General features: G+C 35.7%; 1 protein-coding gene across 11 annotated transcripts in view; it reads right to left on the bottom strand.

The window, feature by feature from the left end:
- The window catches only part of QKI (QKI, KH domain containing RNA binding), a 160,182-nt gene that overhangs the window by 78,012 nt on the left and 55,571 nt on the right, over positions 1 to 26,599 (bottom strand). For 10 of the 11 annotated variants that reach the window (XM_072856222.1, XM_072856228.1, XM_072856223.1 and 7 more), the window contains exon 3: positions 16,258 to 16,374. The exons of the other annotated variant lie outside the window; for it this stretch is intronic. In XM_072856222.1, coding sequence (XP_072712323.1) covers positions 16,258 to 16,374 — 117 coding nt within the window. The remainder of the gene's footprint in view (positions 1 to 16,257; positions 16,375 to 26,599) is intronic. 11 annotated transcript variants of the gene reach the window in all.

Below are 26,599 nucleotides of genomic sequence, written 5' to 3'. Positions count from 1 at the left end.
ATATTAGATGGACTAGTCTATAAAATATTGTTACACACAACTATGGTCTGCCATTGACAGTCTGAAAGCTTGCTGTTGCAAAACTCTAAAGAAGCAAGAACAAAATGGGATGGGGGCAGGGGTTGGTTGGTTGGTTCTCAAAATGATCACAAAATCACCTCCAAGCTAACAGGAGGGGAAAAAAGATCCCTAAAAGGAAGCCTGTGTTTTCAGTGACCCAGCTGTGAGAAAATGCACACTAACAAAGGAAGCTGAAACAGTTCTTTCCTAAGGCTTAGCTTTCAAGCCAGGTAGCTGAAGTAAATAAAATGCTTTCCTAGTTGATTCCACGATTGCCCACCACTTTTCAAGATCTCTCTCACAGGAGCACAGATCCTTTTTCCAAGGTCAAAAAAGCAGCAAAAATTACAAGAGACACCTGGTTCAGAGGTCTGTTTAAAAACCTGAAAAAAAATCAGTTTAACTCTGAAGCCCAGCTGTAGGCCTTGAAATGTTCTGGAAACTCAGATCCAAGGAAAAGCTGGAAAGGCTTTTTACACAAACTGACGTTTATGAGCTAACAGATGAATGTGTGTGACAAATTATTTGACATTTTGAGGGTCTTCAAATTTGCTTCATTTTTTTTCCTTTAAAAAGTTCAACTTGATTTAATCTTTCCCTCCTCTTGCAATAAAGCAGACTTATTTAACCAGCCAGTAAGGCAAAACTCATTGCCTGTCAGCTTGCTGTTGTTGCCCATGCAACGTTTATATCCCTTCTGTTGCTTCTCCCCAAAGGGTCACTATAAACAACTGTTTGAGCAGCAAATGTAACCTGTGTATTTGAATTCCTACCCACTACCGCCTGACGTAAAGAATGATACTGTTGACCGGAGAACCCGAATATTGCCTCCCAGTGGTGCCCCTGCAAACACTCCCCCATCTATTATGTGGTTCTCCAAGGAAGACACTGGAAAAATCCTGTATCTACTACTGTGAAAGGCCAGGATGCGAAAAGCATACTCAAAATGCCAGATTCTTGCCAGTTTCTGCATCTGGCAAGATTGGTGGTACAGCATTCTCTAGTCAAATTTACTATACTTAATACTCCAACTTGCAAAAACAGATAATTGAAAGTGGGTTTAATAGGAACACAAGTAATAAGCCAAATATGATTAACTTGAAACAATTACACTTTATCCTACCTGGTAGATTCTTCTACTATAAGTCATGAAACACGTATTCAATTAGACTGCAAATAATAGGTCTGAAGCCTGCAGTAACCAAATAAAATCAGACTTCCTTAAGAGAAGTGAAACACATAATCAATAGGAAATGTGTTTTTCTCTTTATAACATTTGTTTCTTCAGGTGTATATAGAAGACATGACAAATTCAAAGTATGTCATTTTTCTTAGAAATGGAGAAGTGTTTTGTTTTTTGTTTTTTTAAGGGAAGGTTAATTTTACTACCAAATTAACTGTTCCAGAAGGGTGCATTTCAAGCTAAATTGAACTTATTTAAAAGACTGGATACTGAAAAATTCCACTAGTCAGGCTGCAAAAAGCAATTTTGGCATTTGCAGTACCCTTGTCTCCTCACCACATATTGACTAATTTCCAGATTAGCTTCAGTATTTCAAACTGCATTAATAACTATAAAATTTAGCACTTATTTTGGCTTGTAACACAGCTTATCTTAAGACCTTTTCTGATCAATGCTGTTACGAGGCAGTGTGAGTTAACAGATTTAAGTTCTAGGTCTTTTTGTCAGTCAAAATTTAACTGAACATTCAATTCCAGTGTTGTCAGCTTGAAACATAAATGACTGTTTCAAAGCCACCTCAAAGAGTGCTTGGGCATTTGAAGTTCACTTACTTACTAGATGGAGAGTAAATACAACATACATTATCAACACAAAACAATCTATACTTTCCTCTATAAAAACTCATTCTAAATCTTAAATTTGTCAACTACCAACTTTTAGTTCTTCAAATTATATATTACAGTATGTTTTGTCAGTTCAGCGAGCTAGTTAAAACAAAATATCCCCCAAGACCCCCAGCAACCTAAAAATTAAATTCCCTTGAATATATATGGTTGTAAGTATGTGGGACATTTGAAATCAATAGTCCTGCATCTTAAGTGGCTCCCAAATAATTCCGTCAAGTGGATCAATTAAATCAGTCAGGTACTTAAGGTGGATTCAGACAGTCGGCTAAATGCTGTTTGGCATTCCAATCCTTTAGCAATGTCTGATTGCCAGGGAAGCACTAATCATTTCTGTACGGCTAAACATTCCAGATAACCATTTATAAAAATACTCCAAACTGTACGTAAGCAGTGACAGAGTTTGTATTAATGCGCTAGGGGTCCCATCTTTCAAAAAACTGCTTCTTCGTTATTCAAGACAAACATGCAATTGCTAAAGAATGGACCAGGTGCTGTTAGCACTTCTTTCCTTACACTTCCAAGTACCACCACCACAGAAATACTAAGGACCAATAAATTAAGGTACATGATCATACTTACTAAGGAAAAAAAAAAAAAAAAAAGAAAAAAGTTTATCTAGGCCCAAACATCAGGATCAGTCATCCAGAGTTTAAAGATCCTATGGATAGAAAAGGAACCGGCATTTTGACATGGAGAAATGTGGGAGCTGGAAGACAAAAAATACTGAAAACTAGGAGACCATGTCCATGCTTTGCACAGGATTTTGGGAACTGTTCCCAGAGCTCCAGACTGCAGAGATGATAAATGTACAACACTCAGACTATATCAAGAGAGGGCAGGAGAATAGAAAGACCAGTTTTCAGCTTTTCATACACAACACTGGAGTCTGATTTTGCTGGCTATTGAGCTGGAAGAAGTTTTGTTAAGATAAATTGCTATCAACAGTGTTCAACAACAAAAAAAAAATCCGACAAAGAAAACCACCACAATACCAACACTCAAAGAAAGTAATTTCAAAAAAACCTCCAAATAAATACCCCCACACCAGAACATCCAATTCCTTTTTGCCTCCATGATATGTTATCCTCACAGTCATACCAACCTTGTGCCACGACACATGGTCAGAATAGTAGGGAAAGATTGGGAAAAAAATAACACCTGCACCAAGACTTCCTAACCACAGAAAAATTTATCATTAATTTACATAGTAAGTATTATATCCAAACACTTAGGTTATATGCACTCACCGGCCACATGCCCGATCAAGGCATTCAATTAACAGGCTGTTCTTCACTTTTGAAGAAAAATTCCTTCCATTTATGCATGGAAAAACACCACTAGCATACTTGCAAAATGATTCATAAAAGCCAGGACAGTTTGGTTCATAATTACGTTGCCTATTTTACTTCTTTACAAGATTCTTTACAAGAATCAAAAAGGATTTCAAGAATTCTAGTTGAGATACCAATTAATCTTAACCTTGAAATTTTACTCATTCCTGATGTCACATCTACAAACTACCTACAGAAACCTCTAGCCAAGTCTGAGGGCAACATCGGTATCTACTCTCCATACCTCTTCACAGTCTCCACGTTTCTTCAAAAGCTACTACGTTCAGAGCTCATGCTACATTAACTTCGAGGCAAGTAAATAGTGCAAATTCACCAATCACCCTGACTCTTAGGAAATATTTTTAAATTATATTTTTGCTGTTGAATTTTTTTCTTCTCTTTCAGATGGTCTTCTGCATGTTAAATGATTTGAACTGTTAATTACTTAGTAGCATGAGAAGTCTGTCATTGATTTTCTTACACCTCATGTTATCTTCCTTGCTTGAATTACTCAAGTCTCCCAGTTGCAAAACCATATTAACTCCAGTGTTTGTATCATTCACTACCTTCATGCAAATATAGAAAGTGTTGCTAGAAACCAAAACTCAGTTTAGTACACTTTCATAGCATCTCATCCTATTTTCTGAGGATAAATGAATCACCATGGAAATTAACCCTCCTTTTATTATAATGATTTATAAAGCACATAACCATTCAGAAGGAGGTCAGCAAAGACCAAGACAGAAAAAGAGAGCCAGAGAGGATCTCGCTAGAGAACTAAGAGGAAAGGTGTTGTCAAAGCAAGGAAAATGAATATAACTTATGAAACAAGGGAGAAGTTCGTGAAAGAGGACCAAAAAACCAAGAGTTGACCTAGTTCAAAATAAAAGGAACAGAAACATAGAAACATTGAGAGAGAGAGAGAGAGAGAGAGAGAGAGAGAGAGAGAGAGAGAGAGAGAGAGAGAGAGAGAGAGAGAGAGAGAGAGAGAGAGAGAGAGAGAGAGAGAGAGAGAGAGAGATGATCCTACAAAGACTCAAGAAAAAAAAAATCTTACATAGCTCTTGCTGTGAAAATATAACTGGTCCGTAAATTATTTTGGATTGCTCTCTACTGCATATGTTCATTCCCCAGAAATATTCGTTCTTCACACACGAAAACATCCTGGTGCTTCCCAGCAACTCTATGGCAAATTCATGACATTTTTGCACCAACTAGACACCTCCCTGTACTGATTCCACCCAGTCTCACCAAGTTTTCTACATAATTCCGTAACATCTTCTAATGAAACCAACCAAGAATTTGATATTGCCATGTTTTCTTACAGTCAGAAACTTCCTGTTACTTCAGCTGCCAGTCCTTCCATTGTCTTGGTTTTGGCTGGGACAGAGTTAATTTTTTTTTTTTTCCTAGTAGCTGGTATAGTGCTGTGCTTTGGATTTAGTATGAGAATAATGCTGATAACACACTCATGTTTTAGTTGTTGCTAAGTAGTGCTTACACTAGACAAGGACTTTTCAGTTTCTCATGCCCTGTCAGCGAGAAGCTGGGAGGGGGCACAGCCAGGACAGCTGACCCGAAGTGGCCAAAGGGCTATTCCATACCATATGATGCCATGCTCAGTATAGAAACTGGGGGGAGTTTGCCAGGGGGCAGCAATCACTGCTCGGGGATGGGCTGGGCATCAGTCGGCAGGTGGTGAGCAATTGCACTTAGTTTCTATATTTTATTATTATTATTATTTTCCCTTCCTTTCTGTCCTATTAAACTGTCTTTATCTCAACCCACAAATTTTACTTCTTTTTCCCCTGATTCTCTCCCCCATCCTGCCGGGGGGGGGGGGGGGGGAAGAGGGGTGCATGGTGTGAGCGAACAGCTGTGTGGTGTTTAGCTGCCTGCTGGGTTAAACCACAACATCCATTCTGTCAGGAACACACGACCTATTGCCTGAATGAAATAACTGTTTTGCAGATTTTACTTTCAACACCCAAAACCAGCGTGATGTTTTCTTCATTTCAGGCTATTAAGGTTAGAGGACAAGATTTTGGTTGTCTTGCAGGACCATAGTATTGAATTGATTTATGATCCAAGCTACATTCAAGAATTACTCACATTAACAAATTTGTCAAGCAAGCATGAATACTGTGTGTTGCATGTGTTCCATAGCAAGTTTGTGGCACTTAACAATCAAATCAGATAATTTACACAGAATGACAGACTCTATAAAGTTAAACAGTCTCCAAGCAAGCTCAGTACTGGCCATTGCTAAGTTAAGTGTTCTACTACTGTAAGAGTAACAAGTTTTCCTTAACAGAAAAACAGATTTGTGTACCTGACCTTAACAAACACTTGAATAAGTTTTCATCCTTTCATGCAGGTACTCAACACATACTTTCAACTGAGTTATGAGTTTTAAACACGTTTTTTAAGATATATTCACAGTATGCATGCACTTCAGTGAGTCCTACATTCATTAAAACATTCCCCATTTACTGCCCAAAAAGATGTGAAAAATTTGAATAATTAGCAGACAGAAACTGCCAATTATTCTCAGAAAAGGCTAATAAAAATGTGCAACTGTCTGTCAATAAATCCCTCTATTTATCTGAAAAGTGTAAAGACCAACAATAAAAAACTTGCAACTATAGCTGGATAAACTGTAAAGTAAGGATACCATCCCACTTGCATACCTATTAACATCTAAACAGCTACTTGAATTTCATTCATATCCGTAATATACTGTACTGTAGGCCATACCTAGCAAAAGGGTAACCTGTGATTAATAACATCCGTTTTAATCCAAGTCTAGGCAAGACAAAAGCTAACACAGAGCCAACAGATCTGAGAAAAGTGTAAAACTGTCACCATCAAAAAACAAGTTTAAATGGCAAACAACTCGGACATTTTAGGAATTACAATTTGTGACTGTTATCATACAGTTGACTTTTCCAAGTTGAAAAGGAATCCATTATCTTGCCACAATGAAACGCTACAGATTGCTTGTCTCTACCTAGAAAACAATAAAGTAGCAGAAAGTCAAATATCTGTGTCTTCTAAATGTTCAATTAGTAATTTAAGTATTTAGTTTCAGCAATAGTGGTATCTTATTTTGTGCTTACTCTTTTGCTCCATGCAAAAGAGCCTTCCTATCCGTCTCAATAAAATTGCTAAATCTGACCCTAAGGAGCCATATCCAGGATGGTAAACAACAACCTGTATTCTGCCTGCCGGCAGCCCCCCCAAAAATATCGAGAACCAAGAGCTGCCAAGAACTGATAGCTACTCAGGAAACACACAGGCATGCTGCTTTCCTCCTGAATCAACAGGTTCTGCCTCCATTCCCGCATTTAAGTGGACTCAATCTTCACACAGGACACAGAAATTCCTGTGAGCCTCAAACTAAGTACAGTCTTTCCCACACAGAAATCCAAGCACAGTTTCATGATACTCAACAAACACACTCAAAACGCACTCCGGAACACAAATTATTTTTGGTAAGCAAGCTTATAATATCACAACATTAATTCTTAAGAAAGTTCAAAAAAAGCCAGCCATATACCAAACACGAAATTGCCCACTGAGGGGCAGCCCAACAGGTTAAGGTTATAGCCTAGAAAAATCTAGAATCCAGTAAGTTTAGTGGTGCTGATAAATGAGAACGGTGGTAAAGTCTGCAAAACCACTAGTTGTCCTTCACAGCGCATCATGAAGATAGGGAAATATCACTGGATCTATCATTTGTGGAATCTCACAAGAATCAACTCCCTCGTTTTAGTATTATTAGATAATGCTCCACACTATTACCCCTGCAAGAGAAGATTAAAGTTTTAAGAAATCATATGACTGTACATAAGAATGCCCATACTCTGCTAAAACAAAGTCTCGCCTAGTTCAGTACCTGTGTCTCGCCTTCTGCTGAATAAGCGTGGAAAAACTTTCAGGTTACAGTAGATTTTCATTATTTTAAACCATACACTTCTTTCACTACTTTGCTAAGACAAAGTAAAATGTAGATAGATGTTGACAGACAATTGTGTCAATACCTCAAAACAATTCAGTATGAATTGTCCCCCACGCCTTTCAAAACTTCTGTTCAAATGCCAGATACAAACAGCTGTGAGCTGTAGCCTAGTCAACTTTTTATAACACAATTAACACTCTCCATGCTTCTCACCTAACAAAAGCTTAGGAGTAATTTTGCAGAAAGACAGTTTCTACCACAATACAGATTAAGATGAGTCAATTACCATTCAATAGACATAGAATTTTAGTTTACAAAATAGAGACTTGTTTATACACAGATGTTCAGGCAATGATTCAAGATTCCCTTAATATATACTTTTTCCACTACACTTCGTGCTGCTTTTCTCCATTTTCAAGATAATCTAGATTCTCTTGCCTCTTGATCATAAGGTTTTTTGCTCACAGGGAACTGACAGAAAAACAAATAAAAGGAAACTAAAGCATAATACAAGTTCGTTTCTGCTAGCATGGCTTTGATTACACTCCTCCAGTCTACAGCTTCCAGTGTCTTTAACAAAATACTTCTTTAATGCCATTAAGTCAGTTATTTCCATATCTAATTAGCTCAATAACCAGTTAACTCTTTACCAGTTTAACTGCTCTCAGAACAAAATGACATATAATCAAGTTTTGATATCAAAGTTAATCATAGTCAAAGGCTCCAGCTACTTTTGATATTACATAGGAAAACGTGTCTCAGTAGTGTTAAAATCTGCTCAAAGCTGCAACTTTGTATTGAGCACATGCAGAAATATATCCAATATATACTGGATATATTCAGTATGTAGCCAATAAAAAGGTATGTATGAAATAAACCTATCTAAAAGATGCATTGCATCACATATATACCAGTAATATTTTCTGAAAGACTAATATTGCTTTGCAATAATTCTTAAAGCCCTCAGGCACCTACATTTTTCTGTCCTTCAATATAAAATCATTCTGCTCTTGAAAGCAAGAGCATTCCTCAGACTGTTAAGTGAAAAGACTTTTGCAATAAATTACTCCAAATAAGAAGTGTTTGTTAAATCTTATATAAAACTTAAGGAAAACATTATCTTCTTGTAAAATTCACATTCACATACATAACTAAGCTAATTGTGCCTACACTGTATCCTTCACTACTGTCAATGTGAACTGAACATTTTTTACTTGAAGAAAAGATGCATGCAGTTAAGATTTCAGAGATGATACTCTAGAGACTCTGGACTACAAAACCCCCATAAATAGGCTTAAAAGGAGTCAGGGGTAATTCAATAAATAATTGTGTTACCTTCAACATTGCTGCCTTTTGAATGTCCTGAAATAGAGTTTCTACTAGTCAGCCTTTAGCATATAATTATGTAATTAAATCAGTAACTTGCTAAGAGGAATTTTATTTTTTTTCCTGTGATAACTGTTTTTTCTTTTCTATACTATTAGCTAATAGTGTAAACTCTTATCTCTTGAGAGGGTCACTGCTCCCAGACTACCAGGGATATAAATCAAAAGACTTCTGTTTTGTGGGTGAAAAGGGAAAAAGGCCATACTTCAGCAATTAATAATAATAATAATAATAATAATAACAACAACAACAACAATAATAATAATGTCATCATCCAGCTTTACAACTCCTCCTGCATTCAAAATAAGTGGTTACAAACACAATAAAGGTTTTCAAATTGGAATAGAAAAGCCTATTTTCTGAAGTACTTACTACTGAAAAAAAAAATACTAGCTTACAAGCAACCAAAATTATTTTCATTACATCTTATGTTTTACAATGAACCTCTAGGAAGGCAAAGTGGTATCGATCACCAAGTATATTCTTAAACAGCCTTGGATTCTAAGCTAGAGGATTTTTCTTCACCACACAGCTACATACAAATTTTCATACAACTTAATATGGTACATTCTTCACTGTGTATTAAAATGGCAGTTGTGATATGTTGAATATGTAAGTTCAGTAGTACCTTTATACAAATACAACTTTTCTGTTTAAAGTTAGTTTAAGAATAAAAGGCCAATTACTACAGTGGTCAAAAATTAAGTATGAAGAAAGCCTCCCCAGGTTTGATAAATCTGGTTGAGAAATCAAACTTAATGCAGACATGCATACTTATGAGAAAGTGTGTTTAGAGGAAATGTCACTGTAGAAGATGCTAGAAGCTGTAGAAGATGCTAGAAGCAGGGTAATACCTTAGGTAATTTTCTATTAAAAGTCTATAACCTGAATGCAGTAGATTCAGGGACATGCTTTATAGGTAATACCTCAATCTTAGCTGAGCAGCCTGCTCATACAATGACTTTTAATGTACAGTCACAGAAGTTGATGGCAATTACAAGTGAATGTAACCACCACTTCGGCAGTCTCTTACACAAGTTGCAGCTTTCATGTGCAACAAAAGTTAACAAAGCATGATCCATGATATCCAACATGCTGAACTGCCATTCCACGCTGACTCAGCCAGCAACCTTCCGGTAAGTAGAAGTCAATTAATGTTAACAAATAGTACCCTTAATGACGGATATTGACAAGTGATTCTGATAGTTATAGTTCTAAATGTAAAAGTAAGCATCTGACCTCCCGAAACCCCACTGGTATTGTCAGGAAGGGTTTTTTTGTTTTTGTTTTGGTTTGGTTTTTTTTTTAAATAAAAGGACAGTCATTCTAGTCACATATTATGTATATGGATTTGCTTTTGACTTTCACAAGCCAATGTCCCCAATCACTTAAAGAATTTTTTTTTCCTGTTACTCCTAACGGTACTGACAAATACTCAAAACCCCACCTTTGCAACTAGTTACAGAATTTTTTAAAATTGCTATTCCAAACCGTGGCCATGAGTTCTCAACACAGATATATGAAATTGTCAAACAGCAGCAACATGCTTGTGTGTAGAGGCAGATTTTAGAGGCAACAGGCCTGAGCCATGCAATTTATTCCCAGAAGACAAGAATAATGATGGCTCGTCAACTTTTCATTCTGAAACACAGAACAACTTTACCATTTGCTACCGTATGCTAAATATATTCCATTTCAACATATGTGTCAGCACCATAGCTTTATTATTTGTTCACACATAGTACTTTTCACAGAATGTAGAAGTTGAGCATCCTATAATTAGGGTAGCAATAATAGGGCTTGTTTAACAAGATGCACTACAAAGTACGTATTATTTAATGTCAGTAACTTAACTTCATAAGCTAAACCAAGTATTTGTTAAGACTTTCCATTGGAAATCAAAGTGTATCTGATGGTATATCAGAGACTAAAAGGTATTACAATATTGCAAATATATAATACTTCAATTCTATACAGCATGTAAACATAGTAAAATATCCTGATCAAGAGACAGTTAAATTCTTCCACTCTAATCTTTTCCTCAAGCTTTGCGTAGGTACCAAGGACAATTTTTTAATTCCTTTTTAACCTTACTATTAAAAAACAAACAAACAAAACACAAACAAAACTGTAGAGTCTATTTACTGTGACAACTCTGCACGAGCCAAAGGTCAATATCGGTACTAACCGAGAGCTTGTCTTTTGTGAAACCTTATGTAATTTCTGCTTGCAAGGTGAACAGTGATGTAGGAACAAGTAAGCTGTAGGTCAGGAACCACAAATCAGTTCAAACAATCTAATACGGAGCAAAGTGCAACAGATTTGAAGCTGTTGCAGTGGATGAAGGCATTGAGTTCTTCAAATTTAGAATTGTATAGCTGCCTGCCTTTCTCTTTGAAATAACCAATAAGAAAAAAATTCTGTGTATCATAATGAATACCTTCCTCATGAAGTAAAAATGAATAATGCCCTCTCCTCTCACATTGTTCTAGAGGAGATTCTTGACTAAAAATAGAAAGAAATGGAAAAAAATAATGTAGTTGACCAAGACCGCCACAAGCCAGCAGCATGATGCGGTAAGGCTGATTACCCCTCTAAGCGAAATAATGGCAGTCAACGTGTTCAAGAGCACAGAGCTGACTCCCTATGGGTGTGTCAATGCCTATTTTATGGAATTCATGTATGACAACGGACGCGACAAAAACCAATATTTTGCCTATCCATCATTGGACAGTCTCCCCTTTTATTAAGCAGTATTCTTTGATTGGTGTGAAAATTGCTAGTTTTCCTCACTACCTAATGAGAGGTGCATTCAGACTAAGCAAAATATGCCTTGGTCTTAATAAAGTTATACATTCATTAGCTTTTGATGAATGCCTCCAACCCCTTTCCCCTCCCCAATAATCTCCTTCAAGTACCTCCAGGCTCTAATCACAAAATTCTCAGTAATTAAGGTTTTGATTTTAAATTTGTCTAAAGCTGCCTAGAGAGATGTTCTGATTACGAGCTAAGCCTCAGATACAAACAATTTGAGGATTTCCCTTGCTTTCTGGGTGAAATCTGTCAGCAAGTTTCAAGATTTGATGCTAGTTCGAGTGACTTGGCCATGTGACAAAGATTTCTAATTCATTACTTCTGTTCATAGGCTCACACAGGAGAGTAAAATTTTCTACAGAGCAAATCTGGATGGTTTATTTTCCAGCATGTCAGCCTTTGTGTTTTCTCTTGGATTCTGCAACCACTCGCAAGGTAGAAAGAGAAAAGTAGATGGAGAGTGTGCTATAGGATATAGTATTTAGTAACACATAGCTGTCACATTACAGATTGACACTGGTTTAGTCATTAATTCCTTCCCACATCCAATAAGGTTTCTTTTATAACTAGCACTGGGCAATCAGGTTTGCAGATATGAAATATACTTACAAAATATACATACAAATTAACCTGCATTTCTTATTTCCCCCAAATTTCAAAGCAATTCAGTCAAAAACTGGAAAAATCTTGAATACTCACTTCTCTAAATAACGCTGACACTAGATGAAAGGAAGGGGTTTAAAAAAAACAATTAGCGTAACCTAACCTTCCATGAGAGAATACCATTACTTCTGTATTTTACACTTTGAGGTGCATTAGCATTTTGAAGTAGAACCTGCAAAGAGAGAAGCCCCTTGAGAAAATAAAAGAAAAGGTGGTTATAATTAAAAGGCACTGACTGCCAAGGAAGTTGGTCATCTTGCACTGCAAGACTAAGGAGTTCATCTATAAGTATAATTAATCAGAAAGAGGTAAGAGCCAATAGCAAGAAGTGTACTTAGTCCCCAAACTGATAAATGTCACTCATTCTTACTTTAGTCTGTTTGTGATCATCATGTCTTGAATACAGCTTCCAAATCTTTATTTTTAGAAGAAACATCTTATTGGGATGCATCACAAACTGCATCATAATCAACAATTATGAAATTCTTCCTACTGCAGCAACAATGGTACAGCAACAAAAAGTCTAGTCTGAAAAAGATAAACTACTAATACCAATCACCTCAGGAGAACAAAAGAGCTATAGAAAGATTAAGAATGGATAGCATGAAAATAGGTTTTATCAAGAAAATTATTTGGTACTCAACACTGGTTTACAACCAGTATTACACTATTTAGTATTCAAATATATTATACTATTATATCATTCAAATATATTAAACTATTTAATATTCAACACTAACTGCAGTATTATCTCATGAAATCATCAATGGTCAAGTACTCTGTGCTCCAAAAATATCAGACAACAGACAACTTAGAAGAGGTAATGGGCATTAAAGTGCTGACTGGATCAGTTTGTGGCTTTTAATGTGTACGAAGTTCTAGCTGATCTGCCATACAGAACTTGTCCTTGTTGAAGACGCTTTCCTTTTCCTACTAAACTTAAAAAAAAACAGGTGACTCATACTCAGAAGGTCTCAGCTGCTCTAAGCTTCTTCTCAAAGACAAAACTCCAGTAACTCACACTGCCTATTCTCCTTTGAACAGCTATCAAAAACCAAAACAAAACTAAACAAAAAAGAGTGGGAAGAGTGGGGGAAACCAGTCCAAAAATAACACTTCCCCAGACAGTAAACCTGCACAAGCTATCTAGAGAGATGACTCCCCACAGGAGAGGACAGGTTCTGAAGCACAGTGGTCGTGGACACTAAACATAACAGCTGCCTGGACATGGTCCTAAAGCAACCTGTTCTACACCACCCCGCTTGAGGAGGGGTGTTAGACAAGAGAACCTCCAGAGGTCCCTTCCAATCTCCACCATTCTGTGATTCTGTAACAGACATTTCACAAACTCCAAGACCTACATGAATGTTGAATGTATAAGTCAGAACACATAGTGGTGACCAACAACATTGCAGAGAATGTGCTTATCCTAGCTGGCAGCTGAGAGTAATGAAGGACATGGTGCATGCACATGTACTACACTGCCTGGTGGTGCCTGCGCTCCTGATAGCATAGAAACAAAACATCTTCCGTAGCTGGACATATCTTCAGTGGAACCTAATATAAAAAGTATTCAAAGAATGAAGGCTGTACAGCTCTAACAAAAATGCACTGTTAGTCACACTCTGGAAAATGGCTACCATACCTGATGTGGAATTCACTGGGCCACTTTGGTTTCTGTTCAGGCTAGTACGAACAAGAAGGACGGGGGGGGGGGGGGAGATTATGACATGTGGGCCAAGAAACACGCAGCTATTTCCAGAAATCTGAAGTAATCTTTACTCTAAGTGCTTTCTATTAAAGGGTCTGCAAATGAAACATTTACAGGGGAATGGGTATCTTCAGAAGAAAAATTGAGGCCTCAGATACAGGTTGTTTCTTTTTACACTACTGTAGCTGTTTGCAAGTATAGCTATTACTAACACAACTAAGTGTGCTTCTCCACACAGCAAAGCCATCTGCAAAACTTTTAAGGATGCATCAGAGCATCCTTGTTAATGACTATCTTAAATATACATACATTCACTAACAGTGAGACGTTATTTCTGGACCATTAAGCTTGGGGCCTCAATCTATAGTTATAAGCTTTCTGAAGAATAGACACCTAAGTGTTTTAGCTTATGATATCTATGAACATAAATGAACTAAAACTAACATTTTTATTCAGAAAAAAGTTACATAACCTAACTCCTGATGAACTACCCCAACCTGGAATTACCATTCCTACAACAAAGAGGGAGCAGCAATAAACTTAAATTCTGCCCATAAATGAAGGTAAGAATTGTATTATTGATAAAAATACAATGTCTTTTTAAAAACTATGTTTAAATAGGGAAAAAGCTGAACAAACTTTTAAGTACTCACTTTTTTTAAGGTATCAGTACTTCTCTTTGGAATCGATAGTTTGAGAATTCATTCATTGCAAACTAAATTTTAATATATTGCACACAGTGAAGATTTGCTTCATTACACATGTAATCGGAACTCTTAACGTCTAATTAATCTACGAGTCAAAAAGTGGTAGCTTTCAAGAGTAGATCAAATGGTCTTCTCTTATGAAAACTAGGTGAAGTTTGCAAACTCTTAAAGGGAGGCAATATTTTCACTACATCTCCTGTCCCAGGATATCTTTCCCTTTCCCCTTTTTTTAAAAATTTTTTACAATACAATAGAATATGTAAAAATTTGACTACTATTAATAGTCACAAAGCTGTGTAATTAAGATTGTTTGCATATTGACAACCATACACTTTGCTTCAAAATATAGCATCTACACCCACACAATTTGGTATGTTGGGTGAAGCATGCTGAAATTTTAATACCCAGAAATTTTAATGACTCCTACCACCCCTCAGTTATAGGAAATCTGCATTTCAAAATCTTGTACACAAATATCAACTTTACAAGTTCTAGTTACCCATTTACAGTTTAAAACCCTGTAACAGTAGGACTCATTTATATGTTAAACGTCCCCCTAGCCAAGAGGCAGAAGGAATTCAGGACATAAACTATAACATTTTAAAAAAAAGAAACCTTCATAAATCAAGCATTTAAGACAGTATCACCCTCTTACTTCTACAGAACCTAGACAACCAAAAACTCTTATAGGTTAGAACCTATGAGATCTGTTAGAACAGATCTTTGCTCAAAAGCTGGCAATCTAAACATAAAAAATAGCTATAGGTAGAATAAGAGAAAGGGTGGTGACAGCATTACAGCAGATTATGAAAATAAGAGGCATCAAATGAAGTTTGAAAGGAACACGGTCATAAGCTCTGTGAAGTCTGAGATTTTTAAATGGGTAGACATTAGCTTTCTCTTTTAATTGTTATGTGCTACGTGCGTATCAATAGAATGTATTATGTGGTTGATCAGATAAAGGTAAGATGGGGTTTTCCAAAGAAAGAACCAAAAGAAATAATACTTATGGGAACAAAGAGGAAAAGAATACTGTTAAGTGCACATTTCAAAACTGCAGTGGACATGCCGGTACAACTTCAGCAGTAGTAACCAGAGGTGGAGGGAAATAGCTAGAAAATAAACGTGCAAAAACAAATTACTTCCAGGAGTTACCACCAGAGCAACTTGACATTCAGGATGACATTCACTCTATCCTGAAAAGTGTAGTTTCCCTATTTATATGGGCAGAACATGTATATTACAGGATAGGGCAAGGAACAGCCCTAATTACATTGCAACTCCACCTGAACACAAAACAAATCCACAAACACAATGCTTCTTGGTTCACTTGGACAGAATTCACTGCCAGAAATACATTAAACATTTTTTCCAATCCACACTACTTGCACAAATCACTACTTTGGTATTTCAATACAAGAAAGTTGTTAAGAACACCTTTAAGGTTAACAGCTCTTCCTTAGAAAAATACATGTAACTTCAATTTTTACCATTACTTTGTGAAACATGACACAATTAGAAGTTAGTTATTACTGAAGAATATAATTGCTAGTTAGACTCCCAATCGCACCATTATCGAGCATGCACATTTAACTTCTTTAGGGTAGGTTGTGTTTACTAAGTCTGTAAAAAACCTGGATAATGAAAAAGCATATAGTAAGAACACAATAAATAAGAGTGAGAGAGACATGAGCTTACCCTCTGTTAGGAAACAAAACTATGCATCTGAAACTACACTACCTTTCAAGAGCTTACCTTCTTTTTATCCCTCATTGAGCCCTTCCCTCGGACCATTATCTTGCATCCTGTTTCTGCCTCAAGCTGTTTAGCTGTTAGTCCTCTGGGCCCAAGGATTCTTCCAACAAAGTTAAACTGGGGGGGAAAAAAAAAATTATTTCTATAAAAGCAAGTAAACAAAATAAGTTTTAAATTTAACAAGATGTATTTCTGTCTCTAAAATATCAAGTGTTTATCGGTTTAAAACACTACACTAAATACCTGAGGTTAAAGAATGTGGTATTTTCATACATTAGATACCTATGTGACCCCTACTTTGGGGAATAAAGGTTTCAGACGAAAATAAGTTTTTAAGTTTAACATCTGCTACTCCAGGGCAGTGGTAGGCCTAATTTCCTCCTCATTAAGTCGTATGAGCTCTTACAGAAACTACAAACCACCCTCCTGCACCACTAACATGACCAGGCATGCTCATTAGTAGGCCAACAATGTGCATCACATCACGGAAACACACAGGTTCTGGTTGCATGACCAGGCATGAGCACAACTTCCATGTGGTGGGACTGACCAGGTGCAGGTCCAGTCCCATAATGGCACAGGGCCTTCAGGAAAGGCCCCTAGGCCCATTATTCATTTGCTCCCTGCCTACAGCTAAGGAGCCTGCAGAAAACATTCTTTTTCACCCTTCCGTGCTGTTCTGGTGGGCTCGATCTGGACGGCACGCTGCTGGCTGGCCACCCACATTTACAGAAACTCTTCATCTACCCGTGCCATAGCATTTCCTTCAGAAAAAAACCTGAGGCTTGTTACGTATTCACTTCAGACTTCATAGGCAACATTTCTGGAAAACATTGTATTTGCCATATATATATATAATGTGTGTATATATATGTATATGTGTTTATATATAGACACATGACAAAAGCACATGTCATTTTTTGTAAGTTGTATCCTTTACGCAGTTATGCATACAAATAGAGCAAGTATTTCATGTTTAGTTGGCTAACTTAAATATCAGCAAACAACCCCTTGCCTACGCTTAACACAGTAATACCACCATTTAGCCATACATAACATTATTTTCTAGTTATTTTCTAGGGTTTTTTCCCTTTCATTATTTTCAGTCACAGATTCTGGAAATTATGACATAAATAAAAAAAGCACTAAGTGAAGGTAGCATTAAGAACATATGTGTCGCAGTACTCTGTGACAACTACAGTGCAAAGATGAAGCATCCGGCTCAAAGGATACATAAACCTAGAAATTTCAGACTGAAGATTAAATTCAAATAAGATATTAAGAGAACAGAAACTCTGCAGTAAGACAGAAGTCCGGATATTTTAGATCCTGGTAAACAAAGCTATTCAATGGAATTATGAAAAAGTTGTTGGCCTTCATTTCCTCAGCTAACTAAAATTGGTTTTGAGTACTACAACTCAACATATCTGAAATCCTTACAAAACTGCAAAGACCAGAAATGATTTAGGAGTGAGCAGAAATTATGAACACAAGCAAATTAAAGTTCTTCAACAAAAATAATCATGTTTCACAACAGCTAAACTGTTCATAGGGAAGATATACTCCCAAAATTATTTAATATTCCAAGCTCAAAAAACAAAGACATATTCTGAAGTCTGAATCGACTGTCGGGGGAAAAAATAAAGATTAAAGGCACTTGTGAACACATACACAAACTGTGAATCATAAGAAATAAAGGAAGATTCACTAAGACTGGATTAAGCCATGAAACAGCTACAAGTCATAAAGTTCAACCTTGAAATATTATCAAAATCCTGCATTTGTTACACATTTCATGCTTAATACAAAAATCATACCACTATCTTACGTAAACAGCATCTTACTTGCCTTTCTCCACAACCACACTTCCTGCACACTAAAACTTTAGATATCTATCCCATTCCACAGGTAAAGCTAAAATAATATTGCAAACCTGACTTTAACCCCTACCTGAGGTGCAGTTTTAATCAGTTATGAATTATCATAGGTTAAGCCAATTACTGCTTTAACAAATGATTCTCAAGCTTTTGTACTGATGGATCACTGTCAGTAGTCAGTTCCTCAGACTACTATTTCAAAGCCCTAGCTGAGAACTCCATAGGAAAGAACAATTTTGACTCTCTTGTGAAAGGACTAGGTAGAGAGAGTAGTGACCAGCAGACCACAACTCAGGAACGCAGTGTAGACTAAGCCTTCTAGTTGGACAGTCTCAAAAGTTTTATCAGAATCCAGTTGTATCAGCAGCTACTGCTTCTCTTACCTGCCAGGCCAGCTAGATTATCAAACAGAATTATCGGAACCAGATACATCTGACAAATTCAAAAGACCATTTTTATCACATTTAACTCAAGATTTCTCATGCTCTTTGTCCCATACTCTCACCCAATCGCACTCTTCTTCATTGCCTTGTGTTTCCCTACAAATAACACCTGTGTTCAGGAATACTGCTTTTTCTAACATTTGTACAGAACCAAAGCTAGGAATATTTCCCTATAATTTCTTACAGCTTCTCTCACTCTGCACTTGTCTAATCCTCTAGGATTCACCTTACCCCCAGTGAATTGCTAGAAAATAAACAGCAGTGGTTCTTAAATCAATTTAACCAATTTAAGACCGCGTTACTTTGAATGTATCCAACCTCACACATGTTGGAATTAGAGAATGTTAAAAATTAAGCAGAAGCGACCTATGCTAAGATTAACTGCTTCTACATCAACAATACAGAAAAAGCAATCAAATACTTCATTTTCCTTCATCAAGTTAGTCTCTCCTTCCCCAACAATTAATGTATCTCTATACTCAATATATTTTTATATGTCTAACATTTTCAGTCATGGTATTTCACAACTATTTTCCTGGTTTTTTTAGAAGAGCTGAACTAAGTTTTATTTTTGTGTTCTCAAGTCTTCCTACACAAACTCAAGAAAAAACCTCTGAAAGAACGTGTTTGTGACATGTATAAACACAAAAGCATCCTATGCACCACCTATAATCCTTTACATTTTAGGAACAATGGAGAGAACCAGGAAGTATACAACACTAACAATATTCATAAAAAGACAAGAATTGGAGTATCTAGTGGAGCTCAGGTGCTGAAGGGGTTTTTTGCTGAAGTTCCAACCAGTTACGCCATGTTGCTCTCCCTCTCTGCCTGTTTCTCTGCATCATCACACCGATTCCCTTAGTTTGCTAACCCTACAAGCTTGACATTTCCAGCACGTACAAAATACACACCAGCAAGATCCTGTAGTAAGTCATTTGTTGCCTTTCTTTGAGAAGATGCCCAAAATACACACTCTTAAGAAAAGAGACAGACAGCATATGTTGGGAGACTCTGTACATAAGGATCTTTGTTACTGAATGTGTTTAAGCAGAAACAAATGTATTAGGAAAAAAGGTGCTCTAAATCCTAATGTTTGCACCTACTCTGGGATATTAATGATTACACTGCAGCACCTGATGCTCCCAAGAGCTGACAAAATTTCCAGCTGGTGTCCTACCTAACAAGTCCACTGCATCAGAAATTCCATAATAAAAACAGCTTGTATTCCCTATGCATAGAACAACTACTTCCCAAGCACACCAGGTGCTTTTAAAGTCCTTCTATGCCTCACCAGTCCCTACACCCAGAACAAAAGTAGTAAAGGAAAGTAAGAACAAACTATGCTAAAAACTCAAAGCTGCTGATTAGTAAAAGGTTGCAAATAAGTGTGTCTGATTTTTCAGTGTATGGGAAATGCAGTGTTTAGGAAACTCTCCATGCAAGTTAAAATCTGAGGAACTTGAGGGAGTCCAGTAGTACTAAATTTCATACTGTTATTGTGCCTTTTTTATTTTGTGTTTTCCTTTGAAACCCAAAAGATATGGCAAGATCTAATTTATCTGATGAAAAAAAATTCTTTCCTTCATTACTAGAGAAGAATTTGAAAAAATCTGATTTCATTAAAATATCCAAATCTAGCAAGAAAGAACATAAGCACATGCATTTGGTTAAACAATTATTTTGCTTAATTAAAAACTAATTTATTCTACCATCTTATTAGCAAATGTTCCAATGATTTACTATACATTGAATTTGCAGAGCTAGTTACTTATCACTGGAAAAAAGCCAAAACAAGCTATTCTTGAAGTCTATTTCAACTTAAGGAAATCAAGAAAAGTCTTAGAAAGCTTACGTGTTCCTCAGGTACAATGCATATTGGAGTACAAATGTTTTATACACAGCCTAAACATTATTTTAAGGAAAATCTCAGGAACACCTCAGTAGTTCCTCATTATAGCAAAACCAAAAGATGCTCTATGCTTCATGTTGACTTTAACTAAGAATACTTTAAGACATAATAATAAACATTTAAATTCAGCAAAAATTCTAAACACCCAAAAGAAGAGCCCTTTCTTTACCAATGATCCACAACAAATGCTTTGCAATATGTCTATGTTTCTAGTAAATCTGGCATTTGGTCTCACCTTCTGATCTCCATCTTAGAAAAGTCACATAAATCCTGTGAATTCCTTAAAGAAAACCCATTGTAATTACTAGGACTGAGTACTTGTAACCATAAATGTCCACTCTTGATGATGTTATTTAGTTCTTAACTGCCTGTAGAAATCAGCTTCAGTACAGTTATGCCATACATGAAAACATGTTCTCCATTTTGAGACCACCTTTACATATAATTTTTTTTTTTTTTAAACCATAACAGGACACAAAAACTTCAGACTACTTCTACATCAGTTAGAAAGCAGCTTTACCCTTCCCTTATTCATATTTTTTCCAGTTACAGTATTTTATTTTACTGCTAAGTTAAGTGTTAGACATAACTCTGCCAGCTGTAAAGTGTATTTTCATGAAGGAAGAAAACTGTACCTTATATTCACCCTTCCCATACACAAATCAGCTTTCAGATTGTATACTAATACATTAAACAAACTAAAGCATCCCAAAAAATGTGGTTAAAAATGTCCTGGTGTTTTAGTTTGCTTTTTAAAGACATGGAGAGCAGCCTTTCCTGCTCTCTTCGCTTTCATATGCTTTTCCCCAGGAAATAAAAAGCAGCTGAAGACTAAGACTCTGCATGGTTCAGTGGTAAAAATATGTCAAGGTTAAGAAGCAACTGAAAACTGGATGTTATAATGGAGAAAATCTGGTAATTTTATCTTAAACAACAATGCTGACAGTCAGTTTAGCCATTTTGGAGGGAACCTTCTATATCTTCAGATCATAATAGGACTATTTCAAGACCATTTGAGAGATAACTTAATCTGACAGAGTTACAGGCTGAAGTGCTAACTGTGGACATGAAGTAATGAAGAGACACAAAGGAACTGCAGCAAGAAGAGAAAGGCATTCAAAAGAAAGCCTGATGAATGTGTATGACACTCACAACGTTGTTTGTTAAATGTGAGTCCTCTTTGTGGGCAAGATAAACATTACTCCTAAGTATTAATACATTTCTTAAAGTTACCATTAAATTAAAGTACTTATTTTCATGCATGTTAGAAGAAAAGCAGTTAATGCACTTAATTGAACCATATTTATATGCAAACTTAAATTGGAATACTACCGTATAAGATAAAAAACCAGCACTATGCTGACAAAACATGTCATAAATACTCAGAAGATGAGGCTCTGAACCCAACAAAAGCTTTCGCTGACCCACCAAAATCAGCACATTTGGGGTTGGTTTTTTTATTGTTTTCTTTTTAAAGGAACATTGTTTTATGACACTGGTAATACAGTTATTTTTCCATAAAATTTTTCTGCATTTAATAGCTTGAATTGCTTTAAGCTGAGTTTTAGGTAATTATAAAAAACATCAGATATATGGCCAATTAGATTTTTTGAAAGCCTGTGACTTGAAACAAGAATAAAACCACTTGAGGTACTGGAAAACAAAATATAGCATATTAAAACTTCAGAAGGTAAGATTGTATACCTTCAGTTAGGTAGCTTAGTGTTTAATAAAGAAAACAAAACTTGTAGCATAACATTATAGATAGGTAGCTTTGAGATTACTTTCTCAGAAATTTAATCTGAAACATTTTATAAGAGAATAGAAATAACTTAAATGGGCAATTTACCCTACCTAACATTGAATACGCTTTCTAGCAGTAATGTTTTCCAATATTTATTCAATTAATGTATCATGACCAAAAACTCATTTTCACAATGGCAACTTTGTCACAACGTCAGCTTTGGTTTTTGTTTTTTGGCTTTTTGTTTGTTTTTTTCCCCTACAAGAGCAGCTGTAGTGATGTATATTTGATATATATACACTCACACACAAACACACATACTTTTAAGAGAACTAATATGTACACCTAAATTACTTTTTTCTTTACTCAAAATGGCCATGAATAAATTTGCCACCAACAGTAAGATAACAGGAATTGATTCAAGACATAGCCTTTCAGTTCACATTTACAGCCCCCCCATTTTTTCAGTCAAAATATTTTCTTGAAATACTTCAAACTATTGCCACTATCTCATCCAGTACAGAAGATGATACCACTAGATTTTTTGATAGGTGGTGATTAAGGAAATAGAAAGTCTTTTTCCATGAATAGAAAACCTCAGATATATTTCATGCTTTATTAAGTATTTCCAGTGATTCAACACCACACTCATCACAACAGAAAACAGCTACACAGCTTTTGTTGAAAAAATGCAGTAATAAGAACTACTACCAAGTAAAAACAAGTGCATCATATACACAGCTTACTCGGTGACCACACCATAGATTAACTGAAAACAATGCATGAAAAGTTTACATATATAGCCACTTGTACACATTTAAGAAATCAAGTGGGAAAAGTATAAAGTTTCAGGAATAAAATAATTTTGAAAGTGCGAAATCTTTCATTAACTGCATTAGCATGTATTTTGAGGATTAAATATTCTCCAGTGGAATTTGGCAAGTGTTTTGCATAGTTAAGAAAAACAGACTATCTGATGAGATTTTACAGGGAGAGGAGGCTGACAAAGCAGATGGTATTATCTTTGTCAATAGAGTGAACACAGACAATAGTAACCAGATATAGAAGTTAATTTTTACATACAGACTAGCTTTAGGTAGTTGTGAAGACTGCTAGTGACAACAGTGAAGTTGTTTCCTGAAGTCTCTTCCAAAAACACCTACTGGTAATAAAAGAGAGGCTGCGGACAACAATGCACGAAAAACATTCTCTCCATCCCTTAATACAGCATGTTTTTTAAGTGAAATAACCAAGTAAATGCCAAAGTACATATGTAGTGAATACCAGCATGACACGTATAATCTGCTTATGTCAAATATATCCACTTATATTTGCTGGGTGTATCTGACATACGCCATTCTAATACTATAATCAAAGCTAAACGAGAACTATTGAAGCATTTAAGCAATGAAGTTAAGTAGTAAATTAGAAATGCTGTGCTGTAAGAAACTTGCGCATATAAATTACCATGAAATAATCTCTTCATCACTTAAACAAAAAAATAAAACCATTATGGTGTTGGAGAACAAAATACAGAATATCAGCCCTCAGAAAGTTAGGATCTGTCATATTTGCAATTAGGTACTTTTGTGATGGATAGAGAAAACCAAAACCTCTAGCATACCATTTGAAGTACCTTTGAGATTACTTCAAGAGTGCGAAATTTAATCCCCGACGTTTAACAAAAGGGTCATTACAGCTAAGAATTTTTAAAGTAGTTCAAATTCTCTAAAATTTGAGTTGTCACAAAGAAAACATCAACATCTTTATCCCTAGTGAAAAAAGGAGATAATTAAAAGATTTTTCTTTTTCTTAGTTTAGTAAATGGCCAAGCATCATTTTCAGTGCATACGTAATTCACTAAGACTGGTTCCATCTTTATTTAGCTCATTGTATACTTTTTAAACACAGATTATGGGCATTGTTTTCTTTTTGGTTCCTAGTTCAGTTACCATAATCACTTTTCAACATCAAAGCCAGAGAGTAACTCATCTTGTTATGGGCAAGAACTGATAATTATTGTGGGAGTAAGACAAGTTTAGTCTAGTTCAAAAGCTTCTGTAAGTAAAATATTTATTAATGCAAAAATAAAGGATATGAACATAATTGTAACATATCACTAAGACATATAGTATTTTTGCAGCAGGACAACAAAGTTAATATTCATTGGTTTGAAGTCTGTGATACATTATACAAAAATAACAGCATCCAGAGGAATATGAAAATAACACATTAGTGCAGAGGTTTTGTGTACTACACATCTCAGACATTACAATGAAAAACTCAGCTAGTAACAAAGAGTAAATGAGTTCTCTCCATAGAAATACCTACACCTATTACTCTTTCCCAGATCTACATTAACCTCGGTATTACATAACACAGTTATTGTAGCAGTGATTTTGGTAACATTTTAAGTTCCTTTAAATTATATTATTTTTTAGTTTTTTAAAGCACAACTTCTAAAGTCAATTGCAACAGTATAGATTCCATGGGATCTCCAGAAAGGAGAAAGAGCTCCAGAATTTTTTTCAAGCTCACTAGTGAGCACTATTTGGGGCAGGGGAGGACACCTTAAATCTCAGTTCTAAGTACGGGGGTATTTATGTTGCATGGCATGCATGAGTCAGTCCTCCTCCATGCTGTTTAACCTCTAACTCACCTCATCTCAAAAGCTAGTAAAATGGCATCAGTACAATTCAGACCCTGAATAGTTAACATTATGTTCAGAACTAAAATCTCTTGAATGAACACATGCTGCAAGCCAGTTGGCTGACCAAAACTGAGCATAATATTTAGCATTTATTGGCCAGTTAGTAAGCAGACCTTGCCTATATAGACACTGCACACAGTCTTTTAGTAAGAAATGTTGATACAGATTTATCTATGTTTTCCAGTAAAGCTTTAATAATAAGACAGTAAAGAATCTGTGATGAATGGTAACATCATTCTCCCTGTGAGATTAAGAATTGCAGCTTTCCCTCTTGGACATCAGCAATACATGTTTTCATTATTTCCAGGATGGATTACCATACTAAACAGTTTGGTCTACCTTAAGAACTGCTAGTTTATTACTATTTCTTACTAGTGAAGTTCTCTGAGTAACATTAAAACAGGTGGTACAATAAATAAGAACTTTCAGGAATTTTTAATACTAAAAAAATCAGGATTTTTTTGTAGTTAGATTTTTCTTTTTCATTTAAAAAAGTAATTCTGTTAGTTACAAGAACCACAAGTATTATGTTTTCCAAAGGGTAGCCCTGAGCCCTACTCAACTATGAAGTTCTCTTTGCTAGTACCTATATTCCAGCAACATAACATTATTTAACAAATTAATAACTGCTTCAAATTGTGTTCTGGAATATGTCAAAATAAACAGCACACCATGTAATTTCAGATACAAAACTGAGGTTGTTTTAATTGGGTGATAAATTTTAATAAATATATTGCTTGCTACAATAAAAAACTAAATTGTTTTTATGAAGCAGTACTGTACAGTTACAGCCCCAAGACAGCACAGAAACATTAAAGAACATAACCATCTTAAAATAAAAATATCAACTTATTCCATTTAAAGACACCACAATTCTGCAAGGTTAGTTTTATTGCTAGAGTCGACTTGCCAATTACCAGATTATTTACATTTGTTTCTGACTGAGCAGAATATCAGCCACTGGTGATCATTCAAAAAGTTCAGAATCTTTTTCTGATCACTGCAGCTCTAAACTAGACAACCCAGATTATCTATGTGATGTCAATAAAATATAGTTTTTACTCAGCAGACTTCACCCTAATGCTTAAAATGCTCCTTTAAAAAAAAGCAAAAAATAAAAATGCATTTAAAAGTATAGCTGGGATTTAGAATGAATTACTAAATCCTTTAAATCCGCATTATTCACCTCTAATAACCTCTGTGCTGAAGGTTTTGAGAGCTTGTTTAACTGGCAAACAGCTTTACAAACCTCATGTAAATACAACGGATCAGATCCATAAAGAAGGAAAAGAAAAAAAAAAAAATCAGGCTAGCTTTCCAGGTCATTTTAATAGTGGTAATAGAGCTTGCTTTATTGAAGAAAAAAGAAATTCCAGAGCACACTTTTTTGGGGGAGGGGGGAAGCAGAAGGGGGAGAAAGAAACACACTGAAGTATACAACATTTTTTTCTCCACATTCTTAACTTGCATTTTATAAGAGAACCTGAGTAAATTATCAAGTATTCAGATTAAATACTTAGTGCTTCATTCAGATATTAATTTTTTAATAAAATGTTATCATGATAGCTAGAAATTTATCTAAATAACACTTAATTTTTAGCACAGAAATTCTAATGTGCATGAGAAAAGAACCTCAGCAGTATCTAAACCTACTTA

This window comes from Ciconia boyciana, chromosome 3 (assembly GCF_034638445.1).
Source record: "Ciconia boyciana chromosome 3, ASM3463844v1, whole genome shotgun sequence".
NCBI classification, from domain to species: domain Eukaryota; kingdom Metazoa; phylum Chordata; class Aves; order Ciconiiformes; family Ciconiidae; genus Ciconia; species Ciconia boyciana.
The sequence above is the reverse complement of the archived record's forward strand: the minus strand, read 5'-3'. Positions and strand labels throughout refer to the sequence as shown.